This window comes from Gekko japonicus, unplaced genomic scaffold (genome assembly GCF_001447785.1).
Source record: "Gekko japonicus isolate JY-2015 unplaced genomic scaffold, Gekko_japonicus_V1.1 scaffold1924, whole genome shotgun sequence".
Lineage (NCBI taxonomy): Eukaryota > Metazoa > Chordata > Lepidosauria > Squamata > Gekkonidae > Gekko > Gekko japonicus.
The window spans coordinates 338,147-363,976 of record NW_015175419.1 but is presented as its reverse complement, the minus strand read 5'-3'; the positions used below and the strand labels follow the sequence as shown (position 1 = coordinate 363,976).

At 45.3% G+C, this 25,830-nt stretch overlaps 1 protein-coding gene across 1 annotated transcript in view; it reads right to left on the bottom strand.

Annotated features, from left to right (window-relative positions):
* Positions 1-259: 259 nt before the first annotated feature.
* TMEM163 (transmembrane protein 163) overlaps positions 260-25,830 on the bottom strand; it is a gene marked incomplete at its 3' end in the record, with an annotated part of 147,989 nt that continues 122,418 nt past the window's right edge. The window contains exon 5 of the mRNA XM_015425782.1: positions 260-356. Coding sequence (XP_015281268.1) covers positions 260-356 — 97 coding nt within the window. The remainder of the gene's footprint in view (positions 357-25,830) is intronic.

The window sequence follows — 25,830 nt, the reverse complement described above, 5'->3', positions numbered from 1 at the left end:
ATCCTTACAACCCACTGCAGTCAACATCCTGGCTGCAGCATTGCAACCCAGCTGCACCTTCTGGACAGTTTCAAAGGCAATCCTGGCCTGGGTACAGCTCATTGCAGATGTTACTGGGACATGTACCACAGCGGCAAGTTATAAACTTCTAATCAGTATTATGGTCTTCCAGTGAATTACATGGGTCTATGAGAGGGCTCAAGCATTTAAAGCTGGACTTTCACTTCATAAAAAAATAAGAACAAAAAAATTGTCTTACCACTTCTGGGAGCAACTTAGTTGCAAGGTCATGGATGGCTTTGATCACTATACATAGAGAAGACAGAAGAAATATCACACCCAAGATGGCACAAGCTCTGCAAAGAAAGAAATATTTATTACATATTTGGATCTCTGTGCTCTGTTGATCAATGGTGAACACTGGACTTTTTACAACATAGCCTTTAGGAATTGACTTTTTTATTTTTTTATTTTTTTGGGGGGGGGGAATACTGGGCCTTTTTAGTAGGGCTGCCAGCCTCCAAGTGAACCTGGAGATATCCCAGAATTACAACTGATTTCCAGATTACATAGATCAGTTCCCCTGCAGAAAACAGCATCTTTGGAGGGTGGCATCACATCCCAGCTGAAGTCCCCCTCTCCTCCCCAAACTCTGTCCTCACCAGGCTCTACCCCCAGATCTCCAGGAATTTTCCATCCCAGGGTTGGCAACCCTACCTTTCATTCACATGACCTGGGAAAGCAGAGTAACTATCAGGAGGAGCAGGCACTAAATCAACTAATACTAGGTGCTGGCCTAAATAAAATACCTGGAACTGTAATGAAGTCTTATAGTCATGGCCTCCTGGAAATGTTTGTCCACGTTTTAAATATGTATATGTCTACTAAAAAGAAAAAAGCATTTTGCAACTTCAGTTTCATATTTTTAAGGACATTGTGGAGTACACTGATGTACTGGAATTAACACTTTTGTAAACCAACTAGGAGCTGCGGTGGCTCAAGTGGTTAAGACGCTGAACTGCAGGCTGTGGAAGGTTGGTAGTTCAGCACAACCTAGCAGTTCGAAAGCAAGAAATTGCAAGTAGATAAATAGGTACCACTTCAGTGGGAAGGTAACAGCGTTCCGTGCGCCTTGGTGTTTAGTCATGCTGGCCACATGACCACGGAAGTGTCTTCGGACAGCGTTGGATCTTCAGCTTTGAAACGGAGATGAGCACCGCGACCCTAGAGTCGGATTCGACTGGCTTTTGAGCAAGGGAACCTTTACCTTTTAAACCAACATTATTTTTAGTGATTATACTAAACAAGACACTGAGTTCTGGATCACAACATGAAGCAGAATCTTTTACTGGAAAATGCCCTAATTAGAGGACACTTGGGAGGTCCATGATTGGTGCTCCCAATATGTTTTTCCAGCTTAAAGAGCAGCCAGGGAATAGGAGAACTCATTTTACAGTACACTGGTGTCACAGTACAAGATGGAGGAAGAAATTATATTATAGCATAGGACAAAATATGCTAGCATTCCTCTCCTTCCCCAACCTGATATTAACACCAGTGTGTGTGGAGGGGAAATATGTATAAACCAGTGAGGGGGTTTCTCCCCCAGCAAGGTCTAAAGCATCTCAAGGAACCCAATTTATACTGGGAAAGGGTTACCTTTATTATTTCCCCCAACACACACATCATTCACGTGCAGTCTAGTCATAATCCACTCACGGCAACCACAGGACCATGGGGTTTTCAATGCAAGAGATGAGCAGAGGTGGTTTGCCATGACCTTCCTCTACATTGCAACGCTGGACTTCCTTCATAGTATCTGATCCACATTCTAACCGTAACCAGCCCTTCCAAGCTCTGATGAGATCAGGCTAATCAAGGCTGTTCAGGCTGCTACACACATAACTACTCTAATCCAAATGGTTAACCTTTAAAAATATATTGGGAGATATTATCATGAATCTTCCACATCTAACCCAGATGTACACTAAATTACCTAAAATTTGTTGCTAATGGAAGCTGCTTTATATAGCCTAATGTTCACCAAATCCTGTGTAAACTAATTTCTTGGTTATCCAAACATTTTGGACATCTTTCAGACCATTCTGATAAATGGCACAATATGATAATTCGCTTTATAACCAACATGTCTTTTCTTTAAATACGAGAAAAGAATGAAACAAATGTTCTTCATCTGGCATCAGCAACTTGTCACCTATTGGGAGCCAAGTCCAAAGCAGTTATAATTAGCAGAGTAGCGTGCAGCTATTTTTAACTCTGCAGACATCAGACAATCCGGTGGCTTGACAAAACATGCAAAATTTACATCAGATTCACTACAGAAAACTGGGCAGAGGTCCACCAAAATTAAGAAGCAAAAATTCACCATAGCAAAACGGTAACATTTTGGCATATCCTCTTCAGGAAAATAGATAAAAGGTATTATCACATAGTACACATGCTGATGAACTGAGGGTGCAAAAGGTTTGAACTGCTGACTGAGGAATAGATCATGACGGTAAGAAGCAAAAGAAGCAAAGTTGGCAACAAGTTTTAGATAACCCTTTTCACAGTTGTTACCATAGAAGATAACAGAGACAGGGCACTTAAAGTAGGACACAAATCTACTCATCCTGTGAAAAATACTAACATCAGAGGTAAATTTTGATATCATGATATCCCTGAGGGTATAAACTAATCCAGAGAGCAACTGAAGGATCAGGAGACTCTAACAAAGTTCCTGCACCCAAAGTTGTCCTTAGCTCTAACTCATTACATCATCTTCAGTCTTCCCACTTCCCTAACCTCTGTACCTAGGCTGATGCTGCATCTAGTATCCATCCTAACCCATCTGGACAAATAGTCCTTCCTATTTCATCCAGCCAAGTCTTGGTGATGCTTGCTTAACCAGCAGACTCATCCACAATCAAATGGAGAATGATAGTCTTACTTTGTTGTCAATCTGGCATTTCTCAAAAACAGCACAAGATGTCAAATTCCATACAGCCAGGGTGAAAATGGCTGTTCTAAGCTGGTAAAGACTCCTTGCTTTAAAACTAAATCTGCTTACAATACTGTATTTGAGCCCCCTCACTAACCTGTCAGTTATGACACCTACTTCTCTTTTCCTCGTCTCTTCCGTAGCTTATAAGGACTTTTGGGGGCAGCTGCCCCTTGCTCCGTCAGAAAGTCCTCTCCCGAAGAACCCGAGGCCAGCTTGCCACTAGACTTGCTGTCCTCTTCTTTTTTCCCGTCCTCTGGTCTTCCCAGCTTAACCCTTAGAAATTCTTGGGCTTTCAGAACAGAGTCAATCTTTTCTTTTTTATCCTGAAACTTGAAAGTAACGCCTTCTGGAAATAGCCATTTATATCCAATTGAGTTTGTCTGAAGGAAAAGCACAAGCTCTTTGTACTTCTTTCTCCGTTGTCTTGCTTCAAATGGAATATCCTTTAGCGTTCTGATAGTATTTCCCCCCACTTTCAGTGGTACTCCAGAAACCGCTTTCAGGATTGCATCCCTCACATGCCTTCTCAAGAATCTTATAACAATTTCCCCAGGTAGATTATTTTTCTTTATATAGCCTGAATATGATCGATAAACCACATCCATATCGCTCAGCAATGCTTCTGCCTTCATTTCTGTCACTGGGGCTAGCAATTCACTCATAACTTCTTTAAGATTCTCTCCTGATTTTTCCGGCATGCCCTGGAAGTGAAGAATCATATTTTCCATTTGCACTTGTAACAGTTGGTCTTCCATGGAGATTTGTTTGTTTTTCTCTGTCCTTCTTCCCCACCATCTTTATCATTTGTTTACTTTCACAAATTTTTTACAATCTCTGAATGTGCACTTGACCGCTTAGATTTGCTTTGGTAAGCACTTCTCGACAGTTTTCTTCACGTTTTCTTCCGCTCCCCCCCTCAGTCGCTCAAAAGTTCATGTGCTTGGGAGGCGTCCCTCCCCCGCTCGCCTTTTTCCCATTCAGTGAGGTGGGGTGGGGAGCTAGTTTTTTCCCTTTAAAAACACTTTAAAGCTGACTCACATTCATAATTGGTCATTCGACCTTGCTTTCAGCTTCATTTCTGATGCTCGATCTCCCATGCTTGCCCCGGTCAGCATCACTAAATCTCTCACAGCACGGAGAACCTTTGGAATGAAGAGGTGCCTCAATTCTCCGGCATTCTGCCCTCGAAGAGGCGACCTCTTAGAAGTTCCATGGGGGGGTAAGTGAGCCTGCGCACCCCCTCCTTCGGCTGGAGCGCAGCTTCACCCCTGGGAGGTCCGGGAGGTGAGTCTGCTAGCGTGCCGCCATAAACCGGAAGTCCCTGGTTTACTCAAGATTATCAAGGATTGGGCAGTGATTGTATTTTAGACTTTCCACATGTCACTACTTACCTAGATACTGCAGAATTTAACCTAAAACTATTTTTATCAAAAGCCTTCCTCATACCCAAATGTTCAGTGTGATATATTGCATAAAACGATTTGCAAGCTACCAGTCCACGAAATTCACCCTTCACCCTCTTCCTAGCTTCTTGCTTCCCCCCCACCCCCAGTATTGCAAGGCGGGGAGCTCTCTCAAAATAGTTACAATAAAAGCCTAAGCAGAGTTACCTGGAAACAAGCTGCACTAAAATCAATAAAACAGCTTCAAGGTAAATGAGCTTAGAATCAGTGTAATACTCTGGTTTCTGCAATACTAAACCTTAGAGAGTTTAAAAATTCATATCCCTATGCTTCAGCAGCAACTATGAACTACGCTGGCCTCCAACAGCCATCAGTGAACTCCAGCTGAAGGAAATGCAATTCTAAGGAAGGGCAGGAAGGTACTTCTGCAACTGTATTTTAAGACCTTCTGTAAATTTCCTACATAGCTGTATTGTCCATTAGAACTCTCTGTGCTATGAGCAGGAAAATTCACTACACAACTCATGTGATGATCCATGAATACCGAATACAACCAGAAACTCAATAGGGGAATGAAAATCCCTATGGCAACTGCAATATTTAGACCAGCTGTGAGGAAAGCAAATTTAACTTACACATAAAATAGATTCCAGGTTGCTAATTTGAGAACTGCTTCAACAAATGTCCATGCTTGCCTCCTATAATTGCCACAGTTTCCTCTAAGGTGCACTAGGGGATGCTGGCACACCAAATTTTAACAGGCAGCTCAAGGGTTGTGAGCTTCTGCTCACAAGACATTTTCCCCCTCCATTGGAAACAATGGAGGATAGGGGTGCCTCCTTCTGGGCCCCCTAAATTGGACGGCCTGGTCCAATCTTTTTTAAACTTGGGTGGGTTGAGGAGAGGCACCAGCAGCTATGCTGCAAATTTGGTGTCTCTACCTAAAAAAAATAGCCCCCCCAAACCCCAGAGCGATTTTCCATTATAGCCTATGGGGCCTATTGACTATAATGGTCCCCATAGGCTACAATGGAGCCAGGAAAAGAAATATTTTTTTTGCAGACCCCTATTATGCTTTTCAGCAGTATGACTTGTAAGCTGCCTTGAGTCAATGGGGAAAGTGGGATATAAATATTTGAATAAATAAGTAGTTTGGGCAGGGTGATAACATTTAAGCAACTTCCTGTTCGTTAAGTTAGGCAGGGTTCTGACAGTGATTGTTCCTCCTGTATACTTAACCTGTAATACTGGCTGTCATATTTCATTAAAAAAAACAAAGCAGACAACAAGAGTCCCCCCCCCCCAGTGCTGGTATGTTTTCTAAGGCTCATCACAAGAATGCTGTTGTTATTTAGTCGCACAGCTGAGTCCGACTCTTCGCGACCCCATGGACCACATCATATCAGGCCTTCCTATCTTCTGTCATGCTCTGGAGTTTGCTTAATTTCATGTTCGTTGCATCTATGACACTGTCTAACCATCTCATCCTTTGCCGTCCCCGTCTTCTTTGACCTTCAATCTTTCCCTGCATCAGGGTCTTCTCTAGGGAGTGCTCCCTTCTCATTTGGTGGCCAAAGTATTTGAGCTTCAGCTTCAGTATCTGGCCTTCCAGGGAACAGTTAGGGCTGATTTCTTTTAGGATTCACTGATTTGATCTCCTTGCAGTCCAAGACCAATATAGTAGAAATTTACAAAATCTATATTCCACCTTTCTACTCAGTCAGGATGAGCAAGTCAGGTAATTGTTAAAATGTAACATTGTCAACATCACATCATAAAAACAATTTTAAAAACAGGCAAATCAAAACTAAAATACATATTAAAAGCACTTAAAAAAACCCTAAAACATAGAGCAGTTAGGAGAGATCATTGTGGGAACACCAGATGAAACAAAGAAATCTTCGTGGGCTGGCAGAAGATAGTAACAGATGAATATTTCTGGGGAGAGAGTCCCATAGACTTGGAACCACAGCCAAGGAAGTCCTTGAATGTTGCCATCCACTTAAACTCAGAGGAGAGAGAACCCAAAAGAAGGGCTATAGAAGATGACCTTAGCATCTGGTTGTGTCATGTACCACCTAAGTTCTGTGGAGCTAGGGCATGCAGCAGCATTCTCTGATGAGGAAGAGGTGGGTGGGGCTGGCTCAAACTTACAACCAACAACAGGTATCCCACTGGAGGAGGTGGCTCCTTCAGTAACAGAATAAGATCTGCAGCCCCCAGGTTTCAAACTTGCAGTAGTCAGCATTGCTCCCATTACAACCTGAGCCCTTGGAACACCAAAGAAGCTGGGCTAGAAGGAATACACAGACCAGGCACCATAGTGCCCCACTTGCAGATCAATGGCATTCAACTGTGGCTAGTGAGCATGAGTACTCCCAGGAGTAGGGCTAGGAAAATCAATGTCAGCCATGTACTCTGCTTTGCTTTAATTGTCTGCATCTGTTAGAGAACAACGTAGCATGAGCTGAGGATTGGTGGACAGCTATAAGTTATATGTGAGAGGTAGGTTGGCATGGAAGCAATGCATCTGTTACCTGCTAACTACAGCACCACCACTACTCACTGTTTGCTACCTGCCTACTAGGGGTGTGCATTCGGTTTATCCAAGCTGGGGGGGGGACCAAAAAATCCTTACCAATATTTTCTGGGTATTTTCTTAGCTGGTCACTGAGTGGGCTGCTGATTTGGCTATCCAAAAATGGTGATCCCAAAAAATCCTAAAAATATTTGGGATTTTTCAGGACTGCCGAATAGCCATAGTTGCAGGGACTTAAAGTAAATGCCTGCCTTCTCCAAGCCACAAAGCTCCACGGTGAGTGAACCATGCCTTCAAAGTTCACTCGCTGTAGAGATGCGTGGCTTGGAGAAGACAGGCACTTAATGGAACTGTCCTTTAAATGCCTGCCTTCTCCAAGCTGTGCGACTCTGCAGCGAGTGAACTCTGAAGGCATAGTTCACTTACCGCAGAATCATGTGGCTTCAAAAAAACAGGCATTCAAAGGGACAACTCCTTTAAGTGTCTTTTCTTCCTCCATTGAAAACAATGGAGGATGGGGGCACCTTCTTCTGTGGCCTACAGAATTAGACCCCGGTCCAATCTTCTGGAAATCAGGATATATTTTTGAGGCAGAGGCACCAGCAGCTATTCTGCAAATTTGGTGCCTCTACCTCAAAAAACAGGGGGCCCCCAGAGCCCCAGATACCCACAGAATGATTAGCCTTTATAGCCTATGGGGAATCCCAATTATTTTCTAAATCCCAATACCATACAGATATTGGGGTTTGGGAATATTAGGTAATACTGATATTTTGGGGGTTCAATATACCCTACCCCCAAATAAAACCCTTTTTTCTTGTACACTCCTACTGCTGACTATGCTGCTGCCATAACTCACTGCAGCTGCCTTTTCTTTGTGAGCCTTGGACTGTGTGCTGACTCCAGACTTGTTGCCTTGGTATATTGACTAAATGTGTTTCAGTCCTGAAACTTTGTTCTACCTTTCATTTGATGAGCTTTTCACCAAGAAATGTGAGTATTTGGCACTGAGCCTATTTACACTGCTGTTCTTTTCTGAACCCTCAACTTTTTTTGGCAGTCAATCCACAGGCACTGGGATTTATGTGGGCTTGGTTCTTCCATATGTCTGCCCTCCCTCAGCATTTTCACAACTGTAGAGTCAGCTTACGTTCTTGCACACGTGTCTTAAATAATGAGGATACTGAAGGAAGGGTGCTGTATCATCATCATAGCACCCACCTTATTTTTTAAAGGCCCTAAAATATTGATATATCGATGGAGTGTTGTAATGATAGTTTAAGTAAGTACTCTGAATTCCCAGCGTTCAATTTTTTTAAAAAAAAGGTAAGTCTTTCCTCTTCAAAAGGTAAGTCTTTCCTCTTCACCCATGGAGATATGCCTTTTATCTTATATCTCTGTGAGGGAAGACATTAGAGTCTTACTTTTTAAAGACACCTTCTATATGTTTTACATAGAAAGTACAGTGTATAAGGAGTTTATATAAACAAACTCACTTTGTGAGTTTATATCACCTTTTCTTATCCAGCAGAATGGATAATGGCAGCCGGGGGGGGGAGGATATGGGTACCGACTTACTTGACCCGCTTCCTGGTTAACGGTGATGGCAGACTATGCACTGTGTTAAGCTTTACTGAAGTCAATAAATGTAAGGTGAACACTGGTGCTAAATAAATTAGAGTCCAGCTCCCAAGATCCTTCAGAAATTAAAGCTGAAGATTTGGACTGTTTGATGCATCAAGGGAAAGCTTAGATTTACTTGAAATATAAAAGACAAACAATAATTATCAGAAGGAAAATTTAGGTGTGAGAGCTATGAAAAGAGGAGACAGCTTCCATAGAAAATGTGTATCAGCAAGCATATAAATATATTCACCTCAGCTGGGATCAAAATCTTAATGAAGGAGAGATGTGTGCTATCACCTCACAGATGATTCAGCTTTCACTCATCACATTTAGCTGGGGCAGCATCTTTTTTAATATACTGGCTGTGAAATTCTGCAGTCATGCAAAATTCATGAGTGTCTGTCTTAATACCTATGGTAGAATAGCATAATGGCTAAGGCACATCTCTCTCTTCAGAGTGCTGATTTCTCTCTACCCTGCAGCTAGAATATTTTATTGTATATCTCTCCAGCGTGGCCATCAATCTGCTCTCCTGCCCTTCCACTAGTGTCCATCTGGGAGACCTCCTTTGCCCACATCGATCCCACCTAGACCCGGCCAGGTGGATGAGCTACCCTTTCTGAAGGTCAATCTATCAATGGTGGGCCACCCTATTCTGGATGGGGTGCAGTGAGACCACGGTTTCTGTTCTTCCTTCTTTGTGTCCCCCTTCCTTCTCCTCTTCCTCTCTTGGTGATCCTGGCATGAGGCCCTGGCACTTGGGTGGGAGAAAGGCCACCTCTGCTGGGAGGGGTTGGGCTTGCCCCACAGCCAATACTGATGATGTCAACATCGCCCCAAAGAACCATTGGGACCACAATCCTCCTCCTTAAGTGCGTTCCCCAAAACAGGAACCAGATATGAAACCTGTCATGCATGACAACCGCCCTCCCCCTCTTTGCACATTCCCCACCAAAGGATCCCTCAATACAGACTGCTGGACACGACCTCCTCCTATTGGTGCGCTCCCTCCACCAGGCAACCCAAAAACATATGTTTGTCTGATGTGACCCCTGTCCTCAAATTCTCTGAGCGCTTCCTCCACCCCAGGAACACCCCCCCAAAAAAATTAAAATAAACATTGATGGACGTGAGCGATGGCCTCCTCTTCAGACGTTTCCTGCACCAGGCAACCTAAGAAGAGATATTTGTTGGACATGACCCTTGTCCTCTATGTCTTTGCCCATTCTCTGCCCCAGAAAACCCCCCAAACTAAAATAAACATTGATGGACACCACCTACGACCCCTCTTAATGCAATCCCTGCCCTAGGAAAATGAAAAAGAAACACAAGGAAAACAGTTTGTTGGACGAGTTTCACATCATGTTCTGGCCATCTGCGGGACTTCTGGTGAACACAGGCACTGGAATCAGCATGAGTTGGTCACCCCACATTCCCCCCCACAGCACACATCTTCCACTTTAGCTGCCAGACCACCACAGACCACGTTACTGGGTCCCTCCAAGGAGAGCCCATACTTGGGCTTCACACACCCCCACGAGGGAGTGCACTACGCAGGCCAGTTCCCCACAGGGACTGTGTCCACTGGTTGGGACTCCAAACCCCCCATCTGCCTGCCACAGCCAGGTGGTCAGACCATGCTACTGAGACCCTCAAAAAGAGGGGCCATACTTGGGCTTCGCCTTTCGCAGTGCGGGAGTGTGCAACTCAGGCTGGTCCCCTGCAGGGGCAGTGTCCACTGGGGTCAGGACTGTGAACCCCACTCATCTGCCCGCCACAGCCAAGTTGTCAGGCCACACTACTGGGTCCCTCCAAGGAGGGCCCACACTTGGACTTTGCCTCCCCTTGTGAGGGAGTGTGCTACTCAGTCTGGTCTCCCACAGGGGCTGTGTCCACTGGGTTTGGGTCTCTGAACCCCCTATTCTGCCTGCCAAAGCCAGGCAGTCAGACCACACTACTGGGTCCCTCAAAAGTAGGCCAATATTTAGATGTCTCCTCTCCCGGTGAGGGTGTACACTACTCAGGCTGGTCCCCCACAGGTGCCATGTCCACTGGGGTTGGGACTCTGAACCCTACCCATCTGCCCACCACAGCCAGGTGCTTGGACCACGCTACTGGGTCCCTCATGGCTTGGGAGTCTTTCCAACACAGAGAAAGTCTGGGTCATCAGGTGCTGGGTCCCTCCAGTGGGGGGACCTGAACCCCTCCTCCTCAGGATATTTTAGGTCTTGGACACTAATCCACCAGTGCCCTCCTCCCACAGCCATACAGAGAGTCTCAGTCATCAGTCATCAGGCTCCAGGTCCCTGTCTCCTTCCCAGGCAGGGTGGGAGGCTTTGCCCCAAGCAGTCATCATGTCAAATGGGCTAGGTGGTTGGCCCCAGGAAGACACAACCACCTGCAACCAAGTGGGTGGTCCCCAGGGAGGTACTCTGGGAGTTGGATGCCTGTAGCTTAACCAGGTTTGCTCTGTACTGTCTGAAATCGATGCTGGATAACTCTCCCAAAAGCAGTTTCCTGGGGGCACCTTGCTTGGGGGGGTCTGCTACTTGGATCCCCTAAATATGACATGAATGTAAATTGTAGAGCATGTGGAGGGTCAACCCATGGAGGAACTGTGTGAGTTGGAGGCCTCTAGCTCACCCAGGTCAGTTTTTGTCACTCCCGAACCAGCGAGGGTGATGCTGAGCTGGAGACACCCTACAATTTTGGAGCCTTGAGGCCCCCAGGGGGGGCTTTTTCACCCTGACTGGTTCACAAACTAGTTCGCGAATCAGGCCACAGTTCGGTCCAGAAAATGGTCCGGGAACCAGGCCAGTTCTGTTCACGAACTAAACTGGCATTTTCTGGTCTGTGCCCATCCCTAATATGTATTAAAATACAAAAGAAAACTAAGTCATATTTCACTAATAATGTAAACATTTGGATCTTTGCTTTAAATTTGTGTCCACAGTTTCAGAGTAACAATTTAAATTTAACTGAAAGCACATTAAGTACTATCTGATAGAAATCACTTTGCAACAAAGTATGTTTCCCTAACTACAAGGCAGGAGTAGTATTAGGACAAATAGTACATATTACATTGCAGAACTGATCTCCAGATTTCCTTTTCAACTGTCCAGGCAGCCAAGCATAGGAGCCAACTGGGTGAGAGTCACAGCACTGGATAGAGGCTCCTTTGCTCTTTCACAACAATAACCTACCGCAGCCAAAAACTGCTATTAGATTCAGAAGAAGGAAAAGAGACCGGTGCAGTATAGACATCAGTCCCCCAATGGAGTTGAACAGCATCAGAGAGACAATTTTGGTGATAAAAAATGGATCAGGGGAAATGTTAACCCCCAGCACAGTGACCCTCCTCAGTCTAATTTGTGCTCACCTTAGCTATTTTGAAGTAACATTAGGAGATCCAATCACAGATCTCCCACATGAAAAGCAGGCTGGCCATTAGTGCCATGTGCTATGTAAAACTATTTAAAAATTTTGTGAGGTTAGGCTGATGATGACCAAACTAAGATAGCTGCATACTGGAAGCTGCCCGGCCCAGACCAGTGGCCAAAATAATCAAATGAAAGACATCCAGCTGTCCTCAGTCAGGGCCTTCTCAGTCCTGTCCCCAACCTGTTGGAACTCTCTGCCAAATACCATCAGGGCCCTTCGGAACCTTATGCAGTTCTGCAGGGCCTGTAAGACAGAGATGTTCCGCCAGGCTTTTGGTTGAGGATAGCTACAGTTTCCATCCTGGCTGGCACTCCCCTCTGACTTCTCCTACTCTCCTTCCCATCAGACTGCTATACTCCTCCTTTCCATACCCACAAAGTGGTTGCAGTCCAGAACTGGGGAGAAATTATCATTTTCACCACTTTATCTTTTTATATTGCTGTATTAGTATTATTTATGTATCTATTTTATGGTTTTAATGTTTTTATTACATGTTGTATATCGCCCAGAGCCTTGCAGTAGCAGGGATTGGGCGAGTCATAAGTTTACTTAAATAAATAAATAAATAAATAAATAAATATACACAATGAAATCAAAGACTCAGTGGACATCCATTGGTTTGTCTGATTATACTTATAGTTTTCAGCTGTCTTGGGCAGCTTTTCTTACACTATGACCTTTTCCACCTACTGACACTATGTGAAGCTAAGTCTACATTTCAACCATTTCCTGTTTATAATTTCTTTTTGCAATTAATGTTATATGCAGGATTTAATATTGCCTGGCAAGTGTGTATTGGTGGAAGGATGAGTGAGGATGGTTGTGGATTTTGACTGCTAGTGGGTGAATGTGGGGTGGGGGTGCTGTGTGACTGTAACTACTAGGGACAGGGACGGGAATTTTTCTATTTGTAGCTATAGTTGTTTAGCTGTTCTTAGTGGTTGTGTTGTTATAGATGAATTGTTGGGGGACAACAGCACCTGAAATTACTAGCAGTTCTGGAGTAGTAGAACTCTTCTATCATCTTAGGTCCAGCGGTCTGAAGTCTAATGGAGATGGCCAACAACTTAAAGATGTCTGAACAGCAGATTCCAGTGCTCTTGGGGAGGGGGAAGTTTAGCGGTGGGGCTGGGCAGTATAGGAAGGGAAGGACGCAGAGATACAGAATGGCTCAGCACCCTTCCAGCCTACGACCCATCCCAAGGGTAGCTGGCAGTGGGGCCAGGATCTATAACCCCCCTCCATCATTGGTATTGTGCAATGCCAGGTCCATTAACAACAAAACCTCTATCCTTCGGGACTTCGTGATTGAACAACAGGTGGACCTGGCATGTGTGACCGAGACCTGGGCAAGGGAGGGAGAGACAGTGGCTCTCACCCAAATGACCCCGCCAGGTTACTCGGTCCTCTACCAATCGCGGACTAGGGGACGGGGGGAGGAGTGACACTTTTCATTCGGGAGGCTTACTCCTTCAAGGCACTCCCGAGCGCTGAGATCGTGGGCCTGGAATGTGTTGGCGTGATGCTGGAGGCTGAGGAGAGCTTGGCGATTTGGCTGGTGTACCGTCCGCCTAATGCACCGGCCAATAGCCTGCCGTCCCTGCTGGAGGCCGTATCAGGCTGGGTGTTGAATCACCCTAGACTGATTGTCCTGGGTGATTTCAACGTCCATGCTGAGGCCTCCAGCCAGGCTACGGACCTAGTGTCGTCCATGGCAGCACTGGGGCTCTCGCAATTTGTATCGGCCCCCATGCATCGGGCCGGTCACATGCTCGATTTGATCTTTGCGGCGGGGGTGAAGGTGGACCGGATCACTGCTGAGACAGTGCCATGGTCGGACCACCTGACCTTGAGGGCCCGTCTGAATGTGCCACCCTGACCCTATGAGGGCGGCGAGCTGGTTTATGCTCGCCCGCGGAGTCAAATGGACCCGCTGCGGCTCCAGATGGCGATGCGGGATCCAAGGCCCACTGGCAGCTCGTTGGATGAGCTAGTGGAGGATTGGCATGGCCGACTCTCCACTGCCATCGATGAGATCACTCCCAGGCGTCCTCTCCGCACTCACTCTAAGCGCGTACCCTGGTATACCCAGGAGTTGCGGCAGCTGAAACGAGAACTGAGACAACTAAAGAGATGGTGGTGGTGCGATCGCAAGAAAGCATCAAGAACATCCTATAGGACGCTTATGAGAGCCAATGAGATGGCAGTTAGGGCCACGAAGAAAGATTTCTATGCGGCCTCGATTGCATCTGCTAGCTCACGCCCGGCCCAATTATTTAGTGTGATTCGGTCTCTGACAGACCTGCCCCAGGGCAGGTGAAACGATAGGGAATTGGATATTGGCTGCGAGGCTTTTGCAAACTATTTCGCAGATAAAGTCTTGGCGCTCCGCCGCGACCTCCCTGCCACAATTGAGACAGTGAGTGAACTTGAGGCCCCTTGCATGCCTTCGGTTCTGGGTTTAGAATGTTTTAGCCCACTCAGCCTGGACGAAGTTGACAGACTGCTCGTATCTGTGCGCCCAACCACATGTGACCTTGATCCGTGCCCCTCCTGGCTTGTCAAGGCGGGCCACGAGGGGTTTCGGGGTGCCCCGCGGGAGATTATAAACAAGTCCCTCTTGGAGGGGCAGTTCCCCAGAGCACTCAAGGAGGCGATGGTCTGCCCCCTCTTTAAAAAGCCATCCCTGGACCCGACTGAATTGGCCAACTATCGGCCAATTTGGGCAAACTTATAGAGAGGACAGTGGCGTCACAGCTACAGGGTTTTCTGGAGGATGCTTCAGTCTTAGATCCCTTTCAGTCCGGTTTCCGTCCGGGTCATGGGACGGAGACGGCATTGGTCGCCCTGACTGACGACCTCCGTAGGCATCTGGATCGAGGTGGTGTGGCGGCATTGCTGTTATTAGATCTGTCAGCCGCTTTTGATACAGTCAACCATCAGCTGCTGGCCCACCACCTCGCCGACGTGGGGATTCGGGGGCTTGCCCTTCAATGGCTTGCCTCATTCCTACAAGGTCGGAGACAAAGGGTGGCGATAGGGGAACAGCAGTCCCAGAGGCATCCTCTTGAGTGCGGGGTGCCTCAGGGAGCGGTGCTGTCCCCGATGTTATTTAACATCTACATGCGCCCCCTTGCCCAGATTGCCCGGAGTTTTGGGCTTGGGTGTCATCAATATGTGGATGACACCCAGCTCTATCTGATGTTGGGCGGCAGGTCGAACTCCGACCCAGATGACCTCCATCGGGCATTGCAAGCCGTGGCTGGTTGGCTCAGACTGAGTCGGCTGAAGTTAAACCCGTCGAAGACAGAGGTCCTGGGCCTAAGCCAGGTCGGTTCGGGGTTGGGGCTCCCTCTCCCGGCCTTTGATGGGGCGCTGTTGGTGCCGGTGTCGAGGGTTAGGAGTTTGGGAGTGCTCCTGGACTCCTCCTTATCGATGGAGGCCCAGGTGGCAGCCACTGCCAAGTCAGCCTTTTACCATCTCCGGCTGGCACGGCAGTTGGTTCCTTTCCTCGACTGCGAAGACTTGGCCACAGTGATCCATGCGACGGTCACCTCAAGGCTGGACTACTGTAACGCTCTCTACATGGGGCTGCCTTTGTCGCAAATCTGGAAGTTGCAGCTGGTGCAGAATGTGGCGGCCAGGCTGTTGATGGGTCTCACTAGACGGGACCACATCCAGCCTGTGCTGAAGGCGCTGCACTGGCTGTCTATAGCATACCGGATTCGCTTCAAAGTGCTGGTTCTTACCTATAAAGCCCTTGATGGCCAGGGTCCAGTGTACCTAAGGGACCGCCTTTCCCCATATGGTCCCCCAAGAGCACTATGGTCTGGGGCACAGCACCTACTGGTAGTTCCAGGCCCCAAGGACATCAAGCTGGCCACAACCAGGGCCAGGGCTTTCTCGGCGGCGGCTCCTGTCTGGTGGAACAAGCTCCCAGAGGAGATCCGGGCCCTGCGGGACTTGGCACAGTTCCGCAGGGCCTGTAAGACGGAGCTCTTCCGGCAGGCCTTTGCATAGGAGCCGCCGCCGCCACTGTGCCACCACCGAGTTACCATCTATGATGGTGGATTAGACCTATAAGTGAACTGGCCCTGGGAAGATACCTAGGTGACCAAGAAATTATGTTGCCAGGCTAGGTGACTAAAGGATCCCATCTTGGAGAGGTAAGTTAATATCTAGAGCACCACATTTTATTTATGGATTGTTTTATACTGTTTTAACTGTTTGTTATGGCACTTGCAGCTGTTGGAAGCCGCCCTGAGCCCATCTGGGAAGGGCGGGATATAAATTTAATAAATAAATAAATAAATGATCCAATCTGTTATTAATTCAAGAGTACCTAGAAAACTGTAACAACACTTATATTTATCACTCCAAATTTAGACATGGCTAAATATCTCCACATAGTGTGTCAAGTTTCCACCAGCACTGTCACATGGCTAAGCAGTTATAGCACGTTCTATTTGTTTAAATATAAATATGCTGTGAACATTATTATTAACTGCTATCATCCTACATTGTTGTCTTTTAATCTAAAATACAGACTCAAATGATAAAGGTAGGAAACATTGTGTCTCCACACAAATTACTTTTTTAAGATGAGCAACTTAGTGTTTTTTTTTTAAAGAGTATACCTCAAAATATAAGCATAACATAACAGATATTTGAAAACTCATTACAGAGGCCTTCTTGTCAGAGATTCAGGATTGGTTGGAGTTCTCTATCAAGGATATATTTAATAGTAGACCCAGGTTTATTATTTCATGATGCAGAGGTCAGCAACCTTTTATAATTAAACAGCCAAACTATGTCAAAATTCAGATCAAGAGATCAAAGAGCTAGTTACTGATAATTGACATATTGATTAATAATCCATATCATTACTGCAAACACTAGTTGTTGTGAGTTCTTAATTGGGAAGTGGCAAAGACAAGGTCTCACAATAAAGAAACATAGGAGAACCCCCTGCAATGGTTTTAGTGCGCTGCATAAATCTGGTGGCTAGTAATTGTTCACCAGGCTCTATCATTTCCCTTTCTGTAAAGGATCTCTAAGAATCTCCCATAAAAATATTTTTCCTGCCATTTCTTTCACATACTAGTTATTCTAGCATCCCACTTATCTCTCCAATACATCATAATTTAAAGATTTCATTTTCTTCTACGGTATAAACAGCCATATTTGGTTCCATACTGAGCCTCATTTGGCTCTAGAGCCACAGGTTACAGACTCCTGCTGTAATGCATAAAGCAGTCTCAGCTTAGCTATACTACAAGACAAAGCATATTTACTCCTTAGTAACATCTTGTCTGCAAAGGAAATCAAGACTGTATTGCGATATTTTGTTAATATAGCAGAGTTTTGCCCAGCCACAGAGGTGTGATACTGAGTGGAGTAAATAAATCTCCCAAGAAGTATATTGCAAAAAAGGCAAACTTACATTTATTCAAGTAGATCCAGTTCACATTCAGGCTGCAGTCAAAAGGAGGAGAAAGAAGCCTAACCTAAAGAGTACTTTCCCTATCACAAATGGCCGGCTTGTCTGGCATTGTGTGTGGGAGTATGAGGGCATTGTCTCAACAGAGAGACCTGCAAAATACATGTATCTCCATGGAAGGCCATGTGAAGAGATGCCAGAGAGAGAACGGAGGGGTCAGAAGACAGCTCCCAGGTTAAGACAAAGAGAGACATCCCATTCAAGGAGATAACACCTAAACACACTTAGGGTGCGTTCAGACGGGGCGGTTCTGCCGGCATAAACTGCACCGGTTGGAACCGGTGCAGTTTATTCCGGCTGAAACGTGATCACCGTCTTCAAGTCTCGCCTTCCCACCACCGTCTGGGGAGGTAATAGATTGCACCAGCCGAAGCTGGTTTCAACGGAGTTGAATAAGAGTTTCAACGGAGGTGACCAACCTTTTTTTTTTGTTCTCTTCTGTTGAGTTTCCACGGACAATGTGTTCACTTTAAAACTTTTGCTCAGAGGGAGACCAAGGACGCACAGCTGAACAAGCGGCTGGGAGCGGGCTCAGCGTCCTGACGGCTAAGAGGAGATTGGTACCGTAATTACTGTAGGACACGGACAGATGGCTCCTTTAGAGACTGGCCAGTTTTGCTGATGTTCAGAGAAACAAGAAGGTTTACGGGAGGATTGAACAGCTTCGGGGGAGAGTGGAGTGGAGTGGAGAAGACCGCATGCGCAAAGGCAGCCATCCACAGAATGGCGATCTTTGCGCATGCTCAACCCCCCCCCCTTACATTTAAACCTTAAAGGTAAGCAGTTACCTTTAAAGTTTAAAGCCCAACCTGGCCTCGCTTAAGTCCCGGACTCCTCCGGGACGGTAAAGTAAGGGCTTTTTAAAAATTTTAACAAATGCTCAGGGCGAAGCTTCGCCTGAGCGCATATCGCCTAGTTTTTTTTTTTTAAATGGCGGGGGAAAGCCGGAAGCGGCTGCGCAATGGAGGAGAGCGATCAGACGCCGGGGTGCACCGTTTTCAACCGTTGCACTCTGTTTACCACCACTTCGGACCTAGTGGCAGAGTGCAACGGTTTAAAAGGATTTACAACGGTTAGGGACGGGAGGCAGATGTTCGCTGTCTGAACGCCCGTAAGTACACCGGTTGGAACCGGCACCCTAACCGTTGTAAAGCCCCCGTCTGAACGCACCCTTAGAGTGACGTAGCATGCCTCCAAAGTCTAGGCATGCTGAGTCGCTCACTCCACGTCTCCCTCTTGACTCTGTATGCCGTTGAGGTTTCCAGTGCTCAGGTTGTTTGGTAGACCTTGGTATTTGTCTCTTGTTAGCAGTTTGACAAAATATGTCTGCTGTCATTTTCTCAGTGGGACAGTAGTGTAGCTTAACAACTGCTTGCACCCCTGCAGGACCCTTACATACTGGTTTCTAATTCCAATGTGCTGTCTGCAAGCTGTTCTTTTCTGAAAGAGAGAGGGCTATACAACCCTGGTTATCCTCTAACAGTTGAACTGGCAAAGGTGGGTGTGCTAACCCTTCTGGATAATATACTTTCAGCTGTTGCAATGTCAGGTCTTGTTTTCATCGCTAAGCATAGAAGTTTGCCTATGGCAACTCTGTAGTTATTGTTGTCTGGCATTGGTTCATCTGGTAGCTTTTCTTTGTAGAAGCCTGATTCCATTGGTGTGGCCATTGGATTAACACCTTCCAAGCTTTTTACTTCTTCAGGATACTCTGTTAATGGATGAACCTCCATGGATATGTCTAATTCCCTTTCAAAGCCGTTTAGGGAGTCACGGCTACAAGCATGGATGGCTTCAAAAGGGAATTAGATAAGCAAATGGAGCAGAGGTCCATCAGTGGCTATGAGCCACAAGGTATAGATAGGGACTCTGGGGCAAGTGATGCTCTGTCATCTTGGTGCTTGGGGGGGTCAACAGTGGGAGGACTTCTAATGTCCTGGCCCCACTGGTGGACCTCCTGATGGCACTGGTATTTCTGGCCACTGTGTGATACAGAGTGTTGGACTGGATGGGCCTTTGGCCTGATCCAACATTGGCATCTCTTATGTTCTTATGTTCTTAACCTATTTTTTCTTGGTTACATCATTTCCCCCCAGACAGGGTACATCGGTCCAAGGAGGGGTAGGCCACAGGGGGGTCTGGCTTGTTTAATTTCATCCAGTTTGAATACTGGATCTTGTGATCTCTTGGTGGCAGATGATCTGATCATTGCCTTTTCATTAAAGTTGGATGATTTGACAATTATCCTCTCCTCAGTTTATGTTCCCCCATATACGCGTTGTATAAAGATAGGCCCACCTGAGGAAAATTGTTGATGACTTGCATGCCCAATTTCTGGGAATCCCTCTTTTATTAGTGGGTGATTTCAATGCAAGGATTGGTAGTGACAACTATACTCTTTTCTCCAAATCATTAGGTCCTGATAACAATGAATTTCTCAGCCCTGCTTGGCATCTAAGGAAGCTGTAATAAACAGTGGTGGTTTAGAATTGGCTAAATTTGTGATCCAGAGAAATTTAATTTCATTGAATGGTTATTTAGAAGTTGATGGAGCCGGTGGTTTTACTTATATGAGGTAACAGAGGATCCAGCATAATAGATTATTATATCCTGGTTCCACTTGAGTATCTCTCCCACTTTCAACACTTAAAAGTTGGCAATTTTATGGGAAGTGGCCATCTCCCAGTCTTTTTTTCTACAGATTTTTCTTTGGAACACTATTCTTTTCCCACACAAAGCTTTTCTCTCTCCCAAAATCAAAATAATGTTTGTCAATTACATTGGAGCTCTAACTTCAGTGATAAGGCTTAAACTATAATGGGTTCCATTTTTTGTAATACTTTAGTCAACAAGGTTCTACAGCAGGCTCAGTTTGCAACGGTTTGCATAACTTGCACAAGGTACTAGATCTGTGTAGACCTCTCTATGTGAAAAAGACCTTTGATAGCACATCTTTTGAAGCCAAGCAGAATAGCTGGTTTAATAGCAACTGTAGAATAATGATGAATCACAAGCTGGAATTAAGATTGCCGGGGAAAACATCAACAACCTCAGATATGCAGACAATACCACTCTAACGGCAGAAAGTGAAAAGACCCTATTGGTGAGAGTGAAAGAGGAGAGAGCAAAAGATGGCTTGAAACTCAACATCAAAAAAACTAAGATCATGGCATCTGGCCCCATCACTCCTTGGCAAGTAGAAAGGGAAGTCATGGAAGCAGTGACAGATTTCCTTGTTCCTGGGATCCAAGATCACTGCAGACAGTGACTGCAATTAAAAGACGCCTGCTCCTTGGGAGGAAAGCGATGGCAAACCTAGACAGCATAATAAAAAGTAGAGACATCACCCTGGCAACAAAGTCTGTATGGTCAAAACAATGGTACTCCCAGTAGTAATGTATGGCTGCAAGAGTTGGACCATAAGTGCTGAAGAATACATGCTGGAGAAGACTCTTGAGAGTCCCTTGGACTGCAAGGAGATCAAATCAGGCAATCCTAAAAGAAATCAAGCCTGACTGTTCCCTGGAAGGCCAGATAATGAAACTGAAGCTCACATACTCTGGCCACCAAATGAAAGGGAGCACTCATTGGAGAAGACCCTGATGCTGGGAAAGATTGAAGGTAAAAGAAGAAGGGGACTGCAAAGGATGAGATGGTTAGACAGTGTTATCGATGCAACAAACATGAAATTAAGCAAACTGTGGAGGACGGTGGAAGACAGGAGGGCCTGGTGTGACGTGGTTCATGGGGTCGCGAAGAGTAAGACTCAACTGTGCAACTGAACAACAAAATAATAATGAAGAGGCATATCCACCAGAAGCATTGTGAGTTCAAAAGAAACTGTACAATATAAATTCTCTGAGAGTTATTGGAACTGAAGAAAATGTATAAGAGAGCTGGTCAAGATGAGGAGACGGATGGCCTTGAGTAAGGAATGGGGATGTCTCATTTCAGCTATTAACAACTATGATAATAAGGCCTTCTGGTCCATTATTAACACCACCATCATTCCAAATTTTAAAATCCCTTGCTATATTGGCCCTTCAACATTGGTAAACCATTTCAAGGGACTATTTTCCAATGTAATGTGATTAGTCCATCTTCAACTATTATTTGTCTTGATTTAACAGCCCCTTTGCCTGAGGTGTCAATCATGGAATTTATATGCCTCATTAAGGGACTAAAATTAGGAAAAGCCCATGGCTCTGATCTATTTCCCAATGAGTTATTCAAGGCTGATCCACAATGGTGGGCCACAGGTGCCCAATTTTCACTTAAATTAACTCTAGTGAGCAAATGCCTGATTTGTGGAGACATTTTATTATTGTCCCAATATTTATAAAGGGCTCTAGACTGGACCCATACTGCTATCATCCAATTAGCCTCCTTTCCTCTTTGGGAAAGTTATATTCTGCTTATCTAAAGAAACTTTTCTATTGGATGGAATCAGAAGCTATATTGGGGCATGAACAGATAGGCTTTAGGCAGGGTTCTTTGACATATGACCATTGTCTAGTTCTGTACCATTTAGATGGGGAAAAATCACCTTTGGGGGGGGGGGATTATGTGCAGGCTTTATTGACCTTAAGGGGGCATTTAATTCTATACATCGTCCTAGATTATGGAATAAACTTAATTGAACTACTATGGACAAAAGGCTCCTAGGACTTATCCAGCGACTATATTTGGGCCCGACTGCCCAAGTACATTCTGGGTATGAAAGGCACTTAACAAATTTATTTAACTTAGAAAAGGGGGTACAACAGGGATGTTTGATAGCTCCTTGTTTATTCAACGTATCTAAACAATTTAGCACCACTCTTTGATTACTGCTGCTGAAACTAGCTGAGACTTGTGTCCCTATCCTGCTTTACGTGGATGATGCTGTTATTAATTATTTGAATTCTAACATCTTAGTTTTCACCAAAGCCAGGAAATGGAATCCACTTCAATGGTCAATTAATGGGTCTAATATTGAACAGGTTAAGACCTCCTATTTGGAGGTTCTATTCTTGGTAGATTTATCTTGGACACCCCAATTTAAAGCAGCGTTCAACAAAGCAAAATCATGTGCAAATGCTATAAATAGGTTCTTCCATAATAAGAGGAGGAATGTATTCCTGGAGCTGTGCAAGCTTTCATTTGAAAGTGGTGTACCCCTTCCCTTTTTTTTTCTTTATGGCTTAGCTATTTGGATCAAAACTATCTCTGATAATATCGATCAACCTTTGGCCCAGTTTTTAAGAAAAATACTGAATGTCACCTGCTATGTATCAAATGTTGTACTGCAGGCAGAATTTGGACAAATATCCCTGGAAGCAAGAGCATGGCCTTCAAACTGAGACTAAAATTGTTCTGTGTTGAAGATGGCTTGCTAGCCACTCTGAAACAGGATACTCACAAATCAATTTGGATGAAAGTCCTGGACGAGAAATTAACATTAGTTGGAATGTCGGCTAATCATACTTCTGATATGGGCAAATCAAAAACATTTTCTATGATCAAAAATCATGTCCCATAAACTGACTGCAGCAGTTTGATCTTAAGATGCCACAGTGTTTCCTCACCCCTGTCTTTCTTTTCCAAAATCTTTACCCTCCCCATAATGTACTATCTTACTATCCCACAATACTGCAGAGCTTTCTTATTTGCAAGACTGAATATTATACCCTCAATGGATCTACAGGGGAGATTTTAGAATAGGCCTTATTCTGATAGAATTTGCACTTGTGCCTTAATAGGATTGATACATATTTTCATGTTTTGCTTGAAAGCAGGATATTTAAGAATGTAAGGGACCTTAATATTAAGCCACTAATTGATTAGTCATGCCCCTACACTCTGGAAACTCTTATTCCCTTTGCCTAGTGTTAAGGATCCCAAGATCACTCTGGCAATAGCAAAATTTGTTTCAGTCCTTTTAGCCCTTGCATCCCCAAAGAATGATAATCTTCTGCTGCTCAAGATTTGTTAATCAATGACCTTCAAAGGAAAAAAAAAGGAAAGGAAAGGGGGAAAAAAGGGAGGAAAAAGGAAAGGAAAGGGGAAAAAAAGGAAAGGAAAGGAAAGGAAAGGAAAGGAAAGGAAAGGAAAGGAAAGGAAAGGAAAGGAAAGGAAAGGAAAGGAAAGGAAAGGACAATACTGACGTCTTTCTGATTTTTCCCTGTATGGCAAAACAGTGCTGGAATCTGTCCATGTTTACTGCTTAACATTTCCCCAGATTTTTACTGAGCTTGAATCATTATTAATTTCCTATTACTTGACGTTTGCGGACTTGGTGGGTGGAAGAAAAATACAGAACAGAGAGGAAAATGTGTAATTGCCTGGTCATTCAGTAATTTATAAACAAAAATTGAGTGAAGACATATTGATTGAGTGAAGACAATACCATAAACACAAAAGGCAAGAGATTTATAGTGCAATCCAATGGGTTTATAAGCGTGTAATACTGTTTAGGATTGCAATGTTAAATATATTATGGTGGAAGGCTTTCCACCACCTAGATTTGAACAGCATATCCCTACCTTGTCTGTGGGTGAGACTAGTTTTGCTAACCTGAAAGGCACAAGCTGCTGTCTTTGTTATAAGAAGAAATAATACAAGGATAAGATCCAGAAGCTTGTAAACATTTGACTGAAAGCATTGATAGGTGGTGATATTATAGACATGACATTTCAGAAATCTCACACATAATGCTATACGTGCATAAAACCACACCAAAAAAATCCATGAAATGGGGTAGAAAATCCTACCAAAAAAGTGGTATTCAGACTTTCCAGACCCAGAGCCCATTGAACTACAAGCAGATGGCTGAAAGTCACATTATAGAGTCTTGTAACAGGAAAACAGGAAGCCAAAATTATGACTTTACCAGTGTCAAGCAGAGTTCCCTGTAGGCTGCGCTAGGCTGCAATAGCACACAGTTTCCCCAACCTCAGTGCTGCAGGTCTGAGAAGTAGGTAGCCCCTCCCTCCCTCCCTCCCTCCCTCCCTCTCTCTCTCTCCCTCTCTCTGAGCAATTGGCCTGGCTCAGCTCAGCTCAGCTGGTCAACATTTTTGAGTGGAGGAGATCCAGGTGGGGCCTGACTGTGGGCCCTATAAAAGGAGGAGCTTGTGCTGGCCCTCATGTTGTGCCAGCCAGTAAGACCTCAGAAAGTCATGACTGGAAGCCTCACTGCCACCGAAGAAGACCTGCTGCTCAGGTGAGTCAGTTGACCCTCTCTGCTGGGGGGGGGGGGCTGCAGGGGAATTTCTATGCAGTTCCTTTCCCCCCCCCCATGGCTCTTTAACTGGAATGCAGCAGTGAGGCTTTTCAAGGGCCTATCACTGCCAACTTGCTTGGGGGGGTCAACAGTGGGAGGGCTTCTAATGTCCTGGCCCCACTGGTGGACCTCCTGATGGCACCTGGTATTTCTGGCCACTGTGTGACAGAGTGTTGGACTGAATGGGCCTTTGGGCTGATCCAACACTGACGTCTCTTATGTTCTGATGTAACATTGAAGGGGGGCTTGGGGGAAAGGGAGGGAGGGCAGGAGAGGGCTCCAGCCAAGCCACACAGTTCCTTTCCACCCAATGGCTCTTTAGCTAGAACACAGTGGCGAGGCTCTTCAAGGGCCTCTCACCACCAGGGCTGCATTTCTCTTCCCCCCCCCCCAATGGGCTTAAAGGTAAACGTGCCGAGGCTCTTCTTGTGCCTCTGGCCACCAGCCCCATAGGAGTGGGTCTGCAGTAGAGGGTAGAGAGGTTGGGTAAGGCCCCAGCCAAGTAGAGAGGTCAGGGAGGGCCCCAGTCAGGCTGTGCTGCTGGCTTTAAAGGGCAAGAAGCACTTTCAGGGCTCCCTTTCACTCTCCCCCACTTGGAAGCGGAGGGAGCAAAATGGAGCCCTGAAATGGCTGCCTGTTCTTTAAAACAGCAGCTGACGGGCAGACCTGCTAGGTTGCTCAATTTAAAGGGCGGGGAGCCATTTCAGCCCTCCCTTTGGCTTACCCGCTCTTGGAAGGGCGGAACCAAACCTTGTACTCTAATGGCTGCCTGCCATTAGAGGGGGCCTTTCTTTTTTACCCTTTTCTTCCTTCTTTCCACCTCTCCCCTCCTTTCTTACTTCCTTCCCTCACCTCTCCCTATCTATTTGCTTTCTTTCCCTTTCTCCCCCTTTCCATTTCTTTATTTTCCTTCTTTCCTTTTTCCCCCTTTCTTTATTCTCTTTCTTTCCATTTCTTTCCATGTCTTTCTTTCCATGCCTTTCTTTCCTTTTTTCTTAACATTTCTTTCCTTTTCCTTCCATTTCATGTTTGCATGTTTTGTATGTATATTCATAT